The 16,949-nt window shown below is 42.5% G+C and overlaps 1 protein-coding gene across 2 annotated transcripts in view; it reads left to right on the top strand.

Annotated features, from left to right (window-relative positions):
* The window catches only part of CACNA2D3 (calcium voltage-gated channel auxiliary subunit alpha2delta 3), an 889,368-nt gene that overhangs the window by 802,268 nt on the left and 70,151 nt on the right, over positions 1 to 16,949 (top strand). For both annotated transcript variants that reach the window (XM_088022023.1, XM_028124497.2), the window contains exons 32-33: positions 13,376 to 13,451; positions 16,112 to 16,164. In XM_088022023.1, the coding sequence (XP_087878149.1) occupies positions 13,376 to 13,451; positions 16,112 to 16,164 (129 nt within the window). The remainder of the gene's footprint in view (positions 1 to 13,375; positions 13,452 to 16,111; positions 16,165 to 16,949) is intronic.

The raw sequence follows: 16,949 nt of genomic DNA, 5'->3' as shown, positions 1-16,949 counted from the left end.
ATTTGTTCACATTTACGCTTATTTGGCTTCAGAAGATGGTCAAAGAAAGTTTCTCAATCAAACTTTGAGTTCAGTATATCAGTTAGTAGTTAGTTTTACTAGAAATAATAAGAAATTCCAGAATAACAAGGGGTTAAAGAACATAGGAGTCTTTTTCTCTTTTATGTGAAGGAAGTCTGAAAATACAAATTTGTTGTCATCATGGATGCATAACCACATCTTTTTTTCTCTACCTTCTTCTGTTGGTGTTTAAATTCAAGGTTACTTCATGGTCCAAGATAACTGCTTAGTTCCAGCCATCAGTGAATCTGCAGTCTAGGCTGGCAGAAGGAGGATTCAGAGAGGTCCAAAAGTCCAAGTAAAATTTCTTGATTGAAATTTATTTTAATAAGTAATTTTATTCATTTATTAAAATAAAATATGGTTTATTTATTCAAGTATTTAGTCCCATACAATACTTCTGCTTCATCACATGGCCTCACCTAGCTACAAATGAACCTGGGAAATGTGCATATAAAAAGTCAGCAGGGTTCAGATTGGCAGAAGAGGAAAATGGACTTTGGGAGACTATGAGATTCCAGAGATGAGGCTGTGTTCACAACTCCTAGTTCCCCCCACACCCTACCTGCCCATTGCAGTGCTGAACACAAATGGTCACAGCCACCAACTAACCCATCTGTCCATGATGCTGGACCCCAAGCAGCACAAGCAGGAACACTCAATAACATCTGTGGGGGTGACCGATAGCAATAATGGCACCAACAACACCAACATCCCTAGGTACTGACACGCCGAGCCTCAGTTACATGCCCTGCACCGTGCTGAGCCCAGCACAGGCATCGTCGTGGTGCAGGGCTGTGAAATGTAGACATGAATTTGGCAGAGCCCAAGGAAGCTGCCCCAGCATCCAGGTTTCTTGCCTCAAATGGGTTTTGCATGAACTCATTCCCCAAGGAGAATTCTGCTGTTTCCTTCTCTTTCTTACTCAAAGAGGCAAAAGAGATTTAATCTTTTCTATGTGGCATTAATCAAGATTCCATTTTCCCCTTCAGTTCAGCTAATTTTCATGAAAGGGAAAAGTGAACGGACAAACAGGCTACCAGCTAGGTGCTCTTACCCCCATGCATGCATATCATCCTTTGCCTCGGGATGGAAGCAGCCGGTCCACTTAGAACTGCAATAAGCTTGGAGCTGTGCTTTCACCTTCTGAGCCTGTTTCTTTTCCTATAACATGTAACCATGCCCCGGACACAAGAGCTAATGCCTGCATGCTGGCACCAAGCAACTGATTCTTTCTTATTGTTACTACTTTTATTACCTGGGTGAGATGCTGACATGACCACTCTCTGAAACTTTGCTTTGTTTTATATTATCAGCACCTGCTGATGAAAAGCATTTGGTGCTTCATGTATAGGACAAGGGAAGCTTTCTCCCATGGCTCGCTCCTCAGGGTTCTGCAGTGGACCCCGGTGACCCCAGGACCCTGTGTGCAGCCACGTGGCGCTTCTTCTCTGCTAATGCTGGGTGCTCATTCACTAGGTTTGTGCCAGGGATTCCCAGGCAGGGGCTCAAAGGCGGCAGGGCCAGGGTCATGTAAATAGAGCACCTCTGCTGTGTTCCATGTGCTGGGCTGACCTTGAAGAGTGGAGCAGTCTCTGTAAGAGGTTGCTCTGGGATGACATGGGCCACCAGTGTGAAAAAGAGAGAAGGGACAGCACCTTTTGGATTTTCTGTTAACACTCAGATCAACAGATTGAGCTTTTCCACCCTCTTTTTTTTTTGGTTTTGGTTTTGGTTTTTTTTTTGGTTTTCTGAGATGTAAGAACGAGTAAGCCTTCCCATGTGACAATGGCCTTGTTAAGAATTTTCTGTGTTCCTGAGCGGCGGAGCAAGATGGCGGAGGAGTAGGAGACCTGGATTTCATCTGGTCTCAGGAATTCAGCTGAATAGGGATCAAACCATTCTGAACACCTATGAACTCAACAGGAGATCGAAGATAAGAATAGTAACAACACTCTGAACAGAAAAGCGACCACTTACTGGAAGGTAGGACGTGCGGAGAAGTGAATCCGAGGCGCTATTCGGGAGGATAGACGGCGGGGGAGGGGGCCTCGGTCGGCCGCTTCTGGCAAGTGCTAGAGCCGCGGAGCACAAAATCGGAACGTTTAGAAGTCGGCTCCGCGGAGGGACGTCGCTCCAGTGGCTAAGCGGGGGGTGGAACCCTCACGGGACAGTGTGGTCTCAGGACCCTCGGGGTCACAGAAAGACCGGGGGAGCCTGAGTGCGCCAGAGCTCCCAGGTATCAGAGCGGGGAAGCCGGCTGCAGAGACGGAGCCGAGGCGCAGGCTCTCAGCTCGGGGTGGCCATAAACTGTGATCCGCGGCCCAGTCGGGCCACTGCTCCTCCAGCAGGGACCCAACAAGCGGCAGATCCGGGGAGACTCCCCTTCCTCCCCCAGGAGGAGCGGCGTGGAAGCGCACCGCAGGGATCTGCTGGGTTTGGAGACGCCACACGGGGTCAGGTGCCAGAGATAGAAACACTCCATCACAGGCCGGGTGAGCACGGAGTGCGGCCGGAGACCAGGGAGATGGGAGTGACTGCTTTTCTTTGGGGGCGCACTGAGGAGTGGGGCCCCGAGTTCTCAGCTCCTCCTGGGCGGAGATTGGGAGGCCGCCATTTTCACTCTCGTCCTCCAACGCTCTATGGAAAGCTTGCAGGGAACAAAAGCTCCCGAGAGCAAACCCCAGCAAATGACTTAGCCCGGACCCGGCAAGGGCGGGGCAATTCAGCCTCCGGCAAAGACATTTGGGAACCACGGCAACAGGCCCCTCCCCCAGAAGATCAGCATGAACAGCCAGCAAGCCAAGACCAAGTTTACCAATCAAGGAGAATGGGAGAACTCCAGCGCTAGGGGAATACTGCACATAGAATTCATGGCTTTTTTTTACTATGATTCATTAGTTTTTCAAAGTTAATTTTTTTAACTGTGTTTTTTTATTTTTATTTTTCCCTTTTTCAACCAACATCTTATCAATCCCTTTTTTAAAAAAAACATTTTTTATTTTTCATTTTTAGAATCATATTTTATCCCTTCATAGTAGTTACCCTTATTTTTGGCATATATATATAAGTTGTTCTCTCTTTAAAATTTTAAGATACAGTTTCTTCTAACAGATCAAAATATACCCTAAATCACTACTGTATGGCTTTGTTCTAGTCTCCTGCCTGATCACATTCTCTCCTTTTTTTTTTTAAATATTCTTTTTCTTTTTTCAAAAAACTTCTTATCTTATCAATTCCTTTTATAAAATCTTTTATAATTTTTATCTTTACAGTCATCTTCCATCCCTCCATTGTATCAACCCTTATTTTGTACATATATGTCTTTCTTCCCTTAAAATTTTAGGAGGCACTTTTTTCTAACAGACCAAAACACGCCCAAAATCTAGTGTGTGGCACTGATCTATGCACTAGCCTGATCATATTTGATCATATTCTGGTTTTTTTTATTGTTCTGTATTTGTTTTTATCTTTTTCTTTTTGTGTTTTTTTTTTTTCTCTTTCTTTTTTCTTTCTTTCCCTTTCTTTTCTCCTGGTTTCAGATCTTTTCTGATTTGTATAGAGTATATTTGCTGGGGACATTGTTAACCTGTTAGCATTTTGTTCTCTCATTCATCTATTCTCCTCTGGACAAATGACAAGACGAAAAAAATCACCTCAGCAAAAAGAACAAGAGGTACTACCGTCAGCCAGGGACCTACTCAATACAGACATTAGTATGATGTCGGACCTAGAGTTCAGAATCATGACTTTAAAGATACTAGCTGGGCTTGAAAGAAGCGTGGAAGTTATAGAGAAACCCTTTCTGGAGAAATAAAAGAACTAAAATCTAACCAAGTTGAAATCAAAAAGGCTATTGATGAGGTACAATCAAAAATGGGGGCACTAACTGCTAGGATAAATTAAGCAGAAGAGAGAATCAGCGATATAGAAGACCAAATGATGGAAAATAAAGAGGCTGAGAAAAAGAGAGAGAAACAACTACAGGATCACAAGGGCAGAATTCGAGAGATAAGTGATATGATAAGACGAAACAACATTAGAATAATTGGGATCCCAGAAGAAGAAGAAAGAGAGAGAGGGGCAGAAGGTGTATTGGAGCATTAATAGCAGAGAACTTCGCTAATGTGAGGAAGGAAGCAGGCATCAAACTCCAGGAGGCACAGAGAACCCCTCTCAAAATCAATAAAAAGAGGTCAACACCCCAACATCTAATAGTAAAACTTACGAGTCTCAGAGACAAAGAGAAAATCCTGAAAGCAGCTCGAGAGAAGAGATATGTAACCTACAATGGTAGAAATATTAGATTGGCAACAGACCTATACACAGAGACATGGCAGGCCAGAAAAGACTGGCAAGATATCTTCAGAGCACTAAACGAGAAAAATATGCAGCCAAGAATACTATATCCAGCTAGGCTCTCAATGAAAATAGAAGGAGAGATCAAAAGCTTCTAGGACAAACAAAAACTAACGGAATTTGGAAACACAAAACCAGCCCTCCAAGAAATATTGAAAGGGGTCCTCTAAGCAAAGAGAGAGCCTAAAAGCAGCATAGATCAGAAAGGAACACAGAAAATATACAGTAACAGTCACCTACAGGCAATGCAATGGCACTAAATTCATACCTTTCAATAGTTACCCTGAATGTAAATGGGCTAAATGCCCCAATCAAAAGACAGAGGCTATCAGATTGGATTAAAAAACAAGACCCATCAATATGCTGTCTGCAAGAGACTCATTTTAGACCCAAAGACACCCCCAGATTGAAAGTGAGGGGGTGGAAAACCATTTACCATGCTATTGGACACCCAAAGAAAGCTGGGGTGGCAATCCTTATATCAGACAAATTCGATTTTAAAACAAAGACTGTAATAAGAGATGAAGAAGGACACTCTATCCTAGTTAAAGGGTCTATCCAACAAGAAGATCTAACAATTGTAAATATCTATGCCCCTAACATGGAAGCGGCCAATTTTATAAGGCAATTAATAACCAAAGTGAAGAAACACATTGACAACAATACAATAATACCTGGGGACGTTAACACCCCCCTGACTGAAATGGACAGATCATCTAAGCAAAAGATCAACAAGGAAATAAAGACTTTAGATGACACACTGGACCAAATGGACTTCACAGACATATTCAGAACATTCCATCCCAAAGCAATGGAATACACATTCTTCTCTAGTGCCCATGGAACATTCTCCAGAATTGATCACATCCTAGGTCACAAATGAGGTCTCAACTGGTACCAAAAGGTTGGGATTGTTCCCTGCATATTTTCAGACTACAGTGCTTTGAAACGAGAACTCAATCACAAGAGGAAAGTCAGAAAGAACTCAAATACATGGAGGCTAAAGAGTATCCTACTAAAGAATGAATGGGTCAACCAGGAAATTAAAGAAGAATTAAAAAAATTCATGGAAACCAATGAAAATGAAAACACAACTGTTCAAAATCTTTGGGATACAGCAAAGGCAGTCCTGAGAGGAAAGTATATAGCAATACAAGCCTTTCTCAAGAAACAAGAAAGGTCTCAAATACACAACCTAACCCTACACTTAAAGGAGCGGGAGAAAGAACAGCAAATAAAGCCTAAACCCAGCAGGAGAAGAGAAATAATAAAGATCAGAGCAGAAATCAATGAACGAGAAACCAAAAGAACAGTAGAACAGATCAACGAAACTAGGAGCTGGTTCTTTGAAAGAATTAACAAGATTGATAAACCCCTGGCCAGACTGATCAAAAAGAAAAGAGAAATGACCCAAATCAACAAAATCATGAATGAAATGGAGAGATCACAACCAACACCAAAGAAATACAAACAATTATAAGAACATACTATGAGCAACTCTATGCCAGCAAATTAGATAACCTGGAAGAAATGGGTGCATTCCTAGAGATGTATCAACTACCAAAATTGAACCAGGAAGAAATAGAAAACCTGAACAGACCTATAGCCACTAAGGAAATTGAAGCAGTCATCAAAAATCTCCCAACAAACAAAAGCCCAGGGCCAGATGGCCTCCCAGGGGAATTCTATCAGACATTTCAAGAAGAATTAATACCTATTCTCCTGAAACTGTTCAAAAAAATAGAAATGGAAGGAAACTTCCAAACTCATTTTATGAGGCCACCATTACCTTGATCCCAAAACCAGACAAAGACCCCATCAAAAAGGAGAATTACAGACCAATATCCTTGATGAACATGGATGCAAAAATTCTCACCAAAATACTAGCCAATAGGATCCAACAGTACATTAAAAGGATTATTCACCACGACCAAGTGGGATTTACCCTGGGCTGCAAGGTTGGTTCAACATCTGCAAATCAATCAATGTGATACAATACATTAACAAAAGAAAGAACAAGAATCATATGATCCTCTCAATAGATGCAGAAAAAGCATGTGACAAAGTACAGCATCCTTTCTTGATCAAAAGTCTTCAGAGTATAGGGATAGAAGGTACATACCTCAATATCATAAAAGCCATCTATGAAAAACCTACAGCGAATATCATTCTCAATGGGGAAAGGCTGAGAGCTTTTCCCCTAAGGTCAGGAACGCGGCAGGGATGTCCACTCTCACCACTGCTATTCAACATAGTATTAGAAGTCCTAGCCACAGCAATCAGACAACAAAAAGAAATCAAAGGCATCCAGATCGGCAAAGAGGAAGTCAAACTCTCACTCTTTGCAGATGATATGATACTGTATGTGGAAAACCCAAAACACTCCACCCCAAAACTGCTAGAACTCATACAGGAATTCAGTAAAGTAGCAGGATATAAAATCAATGCACAGAAATCAGTGGCATTCCTATACGCCAACAACAAGACAGAAGAGAGACAAATCAAGGAGTCGATCCCATTTACAATTGCACCCAAAACCATAAGAAACCTAGGAATAAATCTAACCAAAGAGGCAAAGGATCTGTACTCAGAAAACTATAAAATACTCGTGAAAGAAATTGAGGAAGACACAAAGAAATGGAAAAATATTCCATGCTCATGGATTGGAAGAACAAACATTGTGAAGATGTCAATGCTACCTAGAGCAATCTACACATTCAATGCAATCCCCATCAAAATACCATCCACTTTTTTCAAAGACATGGAACAAATAATCCTAAAATTTGTATGGAACCAGAAGAGACCCCGAATAGCCAGAGGAATGTTGAAAAAGAAAAGCAAAGCTGGCGGCATCACAATTCTGGACTTCCAGCTCTATTACAAAGCTGTCATCAAGACAGCATGGTACTGGCACAAAAACAGACACATAGATCAATGGAACAGAATAGAGAGCCCAGAAATGGACCCTCAACTCTATGGTCAACTAATCTTCGACAAAGCAGGAAAGAATGTCCAATGGAAAAAAGACAGTCTCTTCAACAAATTGTGTTGGGAAAATTGGACAGCCACATGCAGAAGAATGAAACTGGACCATTTCCTTACACCACACACAAAAACAGACTCCAAATGGTTGAAAGACCTAAACGTGAGACAGGAGTCCATCAAAATCCTAAAGGAGAACACAGGCAGCAACCTCTTCGACCCCAGCCACAGCAACTTCTTCCTAGAAACATCACCAAAGGCAAGGGAAGCAAGGGCAAAAATGAACTATTGGGATTTTATCAAGATAAAAAGCTTTTGCACAGCAAAAGAAACAGTCCACAAAACCAAAAGACAACCGACAGAATGGGCGAAAATATTTGCAAATGACATATCAGATAAAGGGCTAGTATCCAAAATCTATAAAGAACTTATCAAACTCAACACCCAAAGAACAAATAATCCAATCAAGAAATGGGCAGAAGACATGAACAGACATTTTTCCAAAGAAGACATCCAAATGGCCAACAGACACATGAAAAAGTGCTCAACATCGCTTGGCATCAGGGAAATCCAAATCAAAACCTCCATGAGATAACACCTCACACCCGTCAGAATGGCTAAAATTAACAAGTCAGGAAACGACAGATGTTGGCGGGGATGCGGAGAAAGGGGAACCCTCCTACACTGTTGGTGGGAATGCAAGCTGGTGCAACCCCTCTGGAAAACAGTATGGAGGTTCCTCAAACAGATGAAAATAGAGCTACCCTATGACCCAGCAATTGCACTACTGGGTATTTACCCCAAAGATACAAATGTAGGGATCCGAAGGGGTACGTGCACCCCGATGTTTATAGCAGCAATGTCCACAATAGCCAAACTGTGGAAAGAGCCAAGATGTCCAATGACAGATGAATGGATAAAGAAGATGTGGTCCATATATACACAATGGAATATTATGCAGCCATCAAAAGGAATGAGATCTTGCCATTTGCAACGACATGGCTGGAACTGGAGGGTGTTATGCTGAGTGAAATAAGTCAATCAGAGAAAGACATGTATCATATGACCTCACTGATATGAGGAATTCTTAATCTCAGGAAACAAACTGAGTGTTGCTGGAGTGGTTGGGGGTGGGAGGGATGGGGTGGCTGGTGACAGACACTGGGGAGGGTATGTGCTACGGTGAGCACTGTGAATTGTGCAAGACTGTTGAATCACTGATCTGTACTTCTGAAACAAATAATGCAACATATGTTAAGAAAAAAGAAAAAGAAGAAGATAGCAGGAGGGGAAGAATGAAGGGGAGTAAGTCGGAGGGGGAGAGGAACCATGACAGACTATGGACTCTGAGAAACAAACTGAGGGTTCTAGAGGGGAGGGGGGTGGCGGGATGGGTTAGCCCGGTGATGGGTATTAGGAAGGGCACGTATTGCATGGAGCACTCGGTGTTATGCAGAAACAATGAATCATGGAACACTGCATCAAAAACTAATGATGTATGGTTATTAACATAACAATAAAAAATTTTTTAAAAAAAGAATTTCCTGTGTTCCTCTGCCCTGTCCTGTCACTTGCAAGTTGAGAGCTGCCCCAGAGAACACATTTTAAGGCTCAACAAAGAATACATATTTTTACAAGCTATCCTACTGAGTCACTTTACTTCTCATAGTTGTAGATTCAAAAACGCTTAAATATGTCCCCTGGTTAGTTTCTATGTCAAATGCCTCCCTGCCTTGTTTTTAGGACTGTATTTGCAAACATTAAGCTGTTTCAAGATTGGTTTTTAGGCAAATTGTTTAGCCAGACCTCATTCAGTGAGTCATTGCAGGTAAAGGACCTGGCCTCCTGGGCACACAGTAGGTGTTTAATAAATGCTGGTCCCTGCAGTTCCTCATAAGTCGAAATTAGCTGAGCTCATGCCTTTGAGATTGAACTTTCTAGTTCTTAGAAGAAATATTTTTCTTGGTCGCGATTTTTGTCTTGTTGGAAAAGAGTAGAATCAGCAAAATCGCTTTCAGCAGGTCCCAGTGTCATGGGCCTGTCATCCACGGTGCACACAGGGCTGTCTATGTTTTCTCTGCAGCACTTTGAGTTCTTCTTCAGACACCGTATCTGCTTTCCGTCAGAGTTTCAAAGAGACCCGTCTAGGGAGCACAGAGATGCTAATGATAAGGTCTCAGCTGTAGCCTGCGGCTGAAGTGGCCTGATGGGGATGTCATGGGGATTAAGGCATGTTATCTGTAATAAGAATAAAGTCCCACTGCTGAGTGCAGTGAGGCAGCACCAATCTTGGGCTGGGCATGCGGCTCGGGGCTTATTTTAGAGCCGAATGAAAGCGGGCAATTATCATGTTCTTTAACTATAATCAGCCAAACAGGATACAGGTAGCCACAAAATGGAGTTATTTAAAACAGTAACAAAATCACTTCAAAAAGGGTAATAATCTGGAAGTCTCTCTTTCTGCAACATCTAGTTAAAGCTGTCTAAGCGTGGAGAAGACAGGGGAGGCTTGTTCTGTAACCTCCTCAATGGCAATCAGATCAGGAAAACTTCTTGGGAAATGAAAGGCAGGATCCCTGGCCCCAAGGCTGCCCCACAGCCGTTCAGTTTGGCCTCACCATGTAAAGGAGAGCCTTTGAAAAATGATCCCAGGAGAATCCCAAGCTTCCTGGGAGGGTAGCTCTCGAGGGGCTCTTGCTAGCCTGGCCACCTGGTCCCTCCTGGCCCACTGACCACAGACTTGAAAGCTGATTCTGGACTTTGGCTATGAGACCTTGTCTTGGTAGCATTTTCTGTGACATTCCAATGAGACTGGGATAGGGCACGGGGCAGAATTCTAAGCATTTCCCAGAATCTGTCAGAGCCTGCTCCTGAGCAGAAGGCAGAGTGAGGGGGATTCAGCTTGACCCCCATCTAATTCTGCCTCTGCTATTTGTTAGGGGTGTGAACTTGGACACACTACTGAGGCTGGCTGAGACTCGGTTTGGTCCTCTGTGAAATGGGGATGATTAGAATCTATCTTGTAGGGATATGCTTCCAAGAGTACCTTGCTCACATTTGCTAAATAGAGCTCAGTAGACATGAGCTATTGTTATCATGGTCCTCAGGTATGAAGCCCATGGACAGAAGTTCCTGTCATGTCTCGATAACCCTGGTGCGACTCCTGAAGGTGTCTTGTACCGCAGTAACAGGTGCAAATTTTACGCTGCATCGTATGTGCCAATGAGCTAAGAAAATCAGGAGGCCTGTCCCTCCTCCAGCCAGCTGGGTAAAGCCTGAGTCAATTCCCATTGCATTAAACACCACCCCCATTAATTAATAATGGCAGTGAAAACCAGACTAATAAATTGTAACAGCTGCTGCAGGCTTGCCTTCTGCTGAATGCTTCCTCCATACCGGATCCTGTGCTAAATGCAACACGCATATGACCTCAGGTCATCCCATAGTCCTCCCGATAAGGTAGCCATTTTTCTCACCATTTTACAGAGGAAACTGAGCACCCAAAGAGTAAAACAAAACAAAACAAACAAAACCACTGTAATAAGTGGACGAGTTAGGATGGAGCTCAGGTGTTATTGACTTCGAAGCTGTTGCTTTAACCACTAGACCATACGGCCAGTCACTTGAGCCCTTGGGAATGGGGTAGCTTTAAGATCCCAAACTCCAACAAAGAACAAAATGAGGCTTTCTGTTGTAAGGATCATAACAAAGTTAACATGCTACATAGTATATTTCAGTATATTTCCACATGTCTGATTATTTAAATCTCAGGACATCTTTGTGAGTCATTTTACAAGGGAGAAAATGAAGCCTCAGAAGAGGGTTAGCATCTTGCTCAAGATTGCACCTTAGAGGGGCGCCTGAGTGGCTCAGTTGGTAAAGCATCTGACTTCGGCTCAGGTCATGATCCCAGGGTCCCGGGATTGAGCCCCACGTCGGGCTGCGCGCTCCCTCTTCCTCTGCCCCTGCCCCTCCCCCTGCTCGTGCGTGCTCTCTCTCTCTCTCTCAAATAAATAAATAAAATCTTAAAATAAAAAAAAAAAAAAGATTGCACCCTGGATAATGGCACCCGGATAATAACATTTCAAACCGAGGCCATACTGTATCCATGTCTATAAGACTCCAAGCGCAGGCACGTTCCACTCAACCCGTGCTGCCTCTCACCACACTCTGGCCCAAGTTCCAGCTGTAGGGACAGAGTTGAGCAGTATGAAAAGGATGAAGCCAATCATAATTCTTGCCAAGTCCTAGAAAGCCCTTCCAGGGGCACCTACAGAAATCCCCTGGATGAGGTGGAGACTATGGCATAGTGGGGCAGTCAGGGACCGAATAGAGTTATCCCTTGTGGTCTGCGGTTGGTTCCATGGTTGGGGGTAGCATCAGGGCTATGCCAAAGATGAACATTTCAGTGGAAATTTGTTCAGGGACTTCCCTGAGCCAGATGCTTGGCTGGTTCATGGGCTTCAGTTCTGTCTCAATAAACTCAGATTCTCCTGGCATCCGCTGTAAAGAAAAAAGCCAGAGGACAGTGAACAAGACTAGAAGAAATGTTCTGATGTGGGAGAGGCTTTGGGGATTTGCTGGGAGATTGTGTGACCACTGGGGCCCTCCTAGGCTCTGCTCCCAGACACCTATGTGATGCTGGTCAGGAGCCCGTTTCCATCTTGATTTGGTCAAGCATGGTCAGTTTTCTACTTGGGGCCCATAGATGGTTCTCTGTTAATCTGTTTGTGTGATGCTTCCAGCATATTGTCCAGAAGAGGAGGTCTTCATCCCATAGTTTGAATTTGACCTCTTCTATCTAGTTGTGACATCATTTCTTCAAGACTCAGGCAATCAGGCAATCGTTCATGCCTTCAACTTTTGGAAGCTGAATGCCTTCTCCATGTTGGGTGCTGGGCTAGTGCTTGGGGTCCAACACCTGTCCTGCTGCATGGAACTTTTATTCTGGTGTCCATTTGCAGCCCAACATTAAATATGCTCCAGGTTAAGCATTGTATTATTCTAGAAAGGAATCCTTCTGGGAGAATTCCTTGCAGTTATTTAGAAGTTCATGTATGGCAGTATTAACATGTCATCTGGCAGTTATGTAATTCAGGCCAGACTTCAAGTGTCTCCTTTTTGGGGGTGCCAGAGTAGTGGGAAGGGGAGCTGGTAGGAGGATGGAAGACATGTTGCCTTTGGGATAAGATGTTTGCTCCTTTTAGAACCTTTAACTGGCTACCAGAAACCGCCATTCTCTCTTCTCTATAAAGTTGTTGATGAGGAATTAAAATATGTGGAACAATTATAAAATGAAATGTCTTGGCAATTGAGTAAAGATCATAATTGGAAATGAGAGCTATACTTTCATCACAAGTGGAGGAAAAAAAAATCCATATTCTTGTTTCATAAATGGTACTGTTTTCAAAAGCAAAAATATAGTCACTGTTATGGTGGTGGTAGTTGGGAGTGGGGATTACAACAGATGAGCCAAATGGTTTCCAAAAAATTGTCAAAGTGCCGGACTTACCTTGGTCCAGGGTTGTTTCCTAGTGCTTGAGGGAGACAGAGGATCCTGCCAATTCTGAACTCAAAATGGCCCCTCCCAGCTCTCCTCCACCCTGGAGACAGGGCCCAAGCGGATTCCCCCCAGGGCCCAGAATCTAGTTCAGGTCCCTCTGGAGTATCCTCTTCCATGCAAATCAACCTTGTTTATACCAAAATGGTTGTTTCCTCAAGCTGGGGTGTTTCTCATCCCTGTCTCCTCATCTAATCCCAATACTTTTACTCCCTTCGCTCTTCAGGTTCCAAGTGTGACCTGTCCGTATCTCCAGTCCTAGACTTGGCGTGTTCCTCGTTTGCCATCTTTATTAGGCCTGCATTTATTTGTGTTTGTCACTGCTGCACTTGGTGGTGGTGTGGTGACCTTTCACCATGCTGGTTCACACGTAGCTTCCCATTTAGTGACCCTCCTTTCTATTCTTTCCTATAGAATTACCCTTTATGACTATCAGGCCATGTGCAGGGCCAACAAGGACGGCAGTGATGGTGCCAGTGGCCTATTGGATGTAAGTACGGTGCAGTCACCCAAAACACGGGGGTCATGTGCCTGTCTGTTTCTGAGTGTGAGCATATCTTTATCTTTGGAGTAATCAAGTTTATCTTTTTCGAAACCATGAATGTTTTAAAGTGTCTCTTGATTTTACTGGTTAAGAAAAACCACTTCCATTCAAACCCAAATCCATTGATTGTATGAATGGAAAGCAGGTCTGACGTCTTTGATGGACAAATGTGCCCCCTTTTGATGGATAGAAAAGGGGAGAAGTTTTGGAGATTCTCTCATTCTCATATAAAAGAGAATTTGAGTTGGTTCATCAGAAATCTGCCCTTTGGTTTGTAAGAAACCTATTAGCCTGCGAACAAATTCATATTTGGATCATAGATTCTCTACCCTAATCAGGATGCTGCTGAGCTTCGGTGTATCATTTTTGCCGGAGCTGGTTCCATCCGTGATGTCACAGTGGAGAACCAATCAACATAGTGTATCATTAGAAACAGGCTTTCAGACTGTCAGAAATTAACTATTATAATTTACTCCCAGTTAAAAAACATAATTTACAATGTATAAGCAATGTAAGTTTGGCTACCTGTCACCTGAAAACACAGGAAAAACAGTTACAGTATACTTCGACATAACCCCGCATGCGTATATAATAAATGTAATCTTTGCATGTTATCATTTTGTAAATTCCAAAAATTAACCTAAAATCTGGTTTGAAACACAAAATTTATGAACTATTTTGGTTTTTAAAATATAAACACACACCTTCTCATTTGCAGATGTAAGATCTTGCAAGGAGATTATTTAAAAGCTGGCTATTTAACATGGTTCTCCTCCACTGAGGGAGGAAGAAATGATTTGGAGCTGGAAAATTTCTGAAAGGCAACTAGGAACTGAAAGTTGAATGTTTTGGAAAAATACCGCTTTTTAGTGAGAATCAACATGCCTTTCCAAATCCAACTTCCCTAGACTTAGCATAAATATTTCTAGACTTAAAAAGTTCCCAAGATAGGTTTTCATCATTAGGCTTAAAAGCTCAATGGCTTTACCCTTCAGAATGATAATGTGCATTTAAATTTTTAATCCTGTATTTCCATAATCCCTTTGTGTACCCATACATTGAGCCAATGTCTGGCACAGAATGCTTGAGTGCCCTTCCTCCCCTCCCACCCACACCTCTGCCCCCGAGGGAGCTGCCCCTGTGCCTGCCCCTCCCCAACTCCAGAGCCACCCTAACTCCTCTATTCATTCCCTCCTCCCAAGGACCCACATTACCAAGGACTCCTGAAATGTCACTACCCATCCCGGCAGGTACAAAGGCACAGAACTGTCCCAGGGTCTGACCACCAGGGTCTTTTTGAAAGAAAGATGGTTCTTTTCCAAGCAATAAGAAATATAATGGCAGAACCACCGGACTGCAGGTAGCATTCGGTTTGAGGAAATGGTTAATAGTTCACATCCTTATCTGATCCTAATCCTGAGGGCACTGTGATTGAGGGAATGATGTTGATACACTCAATTAAATCAGAGCAAGAGATCCAGTCTGAAATCTGTGTGGGCTGAGAATAACCCCAGTAGACTGTTATTATTGTTGTTTTGTTCACTGACTTACTAACCTGAAAAGGGCAATGTCAAGAATGGTTAGAGGTAAATTGTTTTTTTGTTTTATTTAAAACTGGATAATTCCCCCATTCCTACTTCTCATCTTTATCATCAAAATGCTCAGAAGGTAGGATTAAATACCCATAACTTCAGAGACCAGGATTTGGTATTTCAATTCTCTGATAACCTAAAGGCAACCACAAAAGGTTCTGAGATTTTTTCTGGACCTGCCATCTGGGGGGCGGGGGAGGGAAGGCTTTGCCAAAGTCAGCGCCTCTCTCAAGTGCATCCACTGCAGGAATATCTGGCATATGTAGATTCAAAGAGCCAACTGAGGGGGAGACCTGCTACTTTCCAGAATTCGGGAAATTGAATTATCCACATAGAAAATATCATGGAGTAAACAATCTGACTGCTTTTTTAAATTAAAATATTCTAAAATAAAGATTAGGCTGTCAATGCCTTCTTTTATAGAGTTGAAGGGGATTTTCTGCAAGGATAAAATCACATGTTTATATGGTTGTCATTTTTTTTTTTCCAAATCCAAATATGTATGTGTGAGAAAAGGCAGCTTAAATCCTACATAACTCCTGGGCAACATTAAAATCAAGTATATGCAACTTGCGCTTATTTCAGTGAATGACATACAGTGATGGAGAACAGGGAATCACCTTTCTGAGAGGCAGATCTGTGAATTACCATTTGAAATTAGTTATATGATTTTAGCGCCTCAGCATTAGGCTGCAAAATATTAGCCCCTGGAGGGTAAAGTTTTAAACATCGTTCGCTGAACTTCCTTTTTCCTCCCAGAGATAACCCCTGTATTAGATCATGTTTATTTTACTTGTAAATCACATCTCACTACAGGGTAGTTCAAAGTTTTAAAATGTTAGTTTTAGGATACAGTATCCAACCCTGTTCTTCTTTTAGCTAGAGCTTCACTGTTTTTTAAGGTGATACCAATCTCTCTCGAAGAATAACATTGTCTTTATGTAAAGCCTTAAGTTAAACTACAAATTTCATATGTGATGCATTGTTTTCAATGAACTGAATTCTTCTCTTCAGCCTTATAATGCCTTCCTTGCTGCAGTAAAATGGATAATGACAGAACTTGTCTTGTAAGTACAATTTGCTTCATTTTTAAAGAGTAATATTGTTTTTCTTTTGTATTATAAAGTGAATTGGAAGACTGTATTTCATATTTTCAATAACCATTAGATTCAGAATGCTCTGAGATAACCTCATTGAACATCTCGAAATATTGAAAGCTGAGACCAAAAAATTATCTTTCAGTTATTCATGGTCACTGCTTATGCCCTTATGTCATTGCTTAGCAGACTAACAGCTTGCAATATACAAACCAAATTTATTTATTGTGGTTAGTGTTAAATTTAACATGGATGTCTGGCTGTTTTTAATGCAGCCTGGGTGGGCTGTGGTCAGAAGAACAAATTGCCAGGGCTGCCCACTGTGCTCCTTCGGATGTGTTGGCATGTGTAAGGGTGGGGAGGAAGGGGGCTTGTGCAGTCGTGGGCCAGGCGCTAGGGGCTTTTCTCAGGTGTGAATTAATTGTTTACCCTGTCAAACTACAGTCCTATTTGGAGGGTGCTGGCTGCATCTGTGACTTAGGTCAGATTGAAATGGCACGAAGATGAAAGGCTTGACTCCCAGAAAAGATATTGGACACATGACAGAAACACCGTATCCCACGAAAGGGAGGAATTCCATGGATGAGCATGAAAACCAGATTGTTTAAGCTGCACCAAACTCTCAGATTCTGATTTTGCCCACCGTGGCTCCTCTTCTGAGTGTTTGAGGCAGATTTCTTACCATTTGACGAACAGCCATTGTCTTCTTCATTGCTTTAATGTAACCTATATCAATTTAACAATATTATAAATTG

Source organism: Eumetopias jubatus, unplaced genomic scaffold (genome assembly GCF_037043125.1).
Source record: "Eumetopias jubatus isolate StellerSeaLion01/CBP00866 unplaced genomic scaffold, mEumJub1_p1.0 scaffold_1, whole genome shotgun sequence".
Taxonomy (NCBI): domain Eukaryota; kingdom Metazoa; phylum Chordata; class Mammalia; order Carnivora; family Otariidae; genus Eumetopias; species Eumetopias jubatus.
The sequence above is the reverse complement of the archived record's forward strand: the minus strand, read 5'-3'. Positions and strand labels throughout refer to the sequence as shown.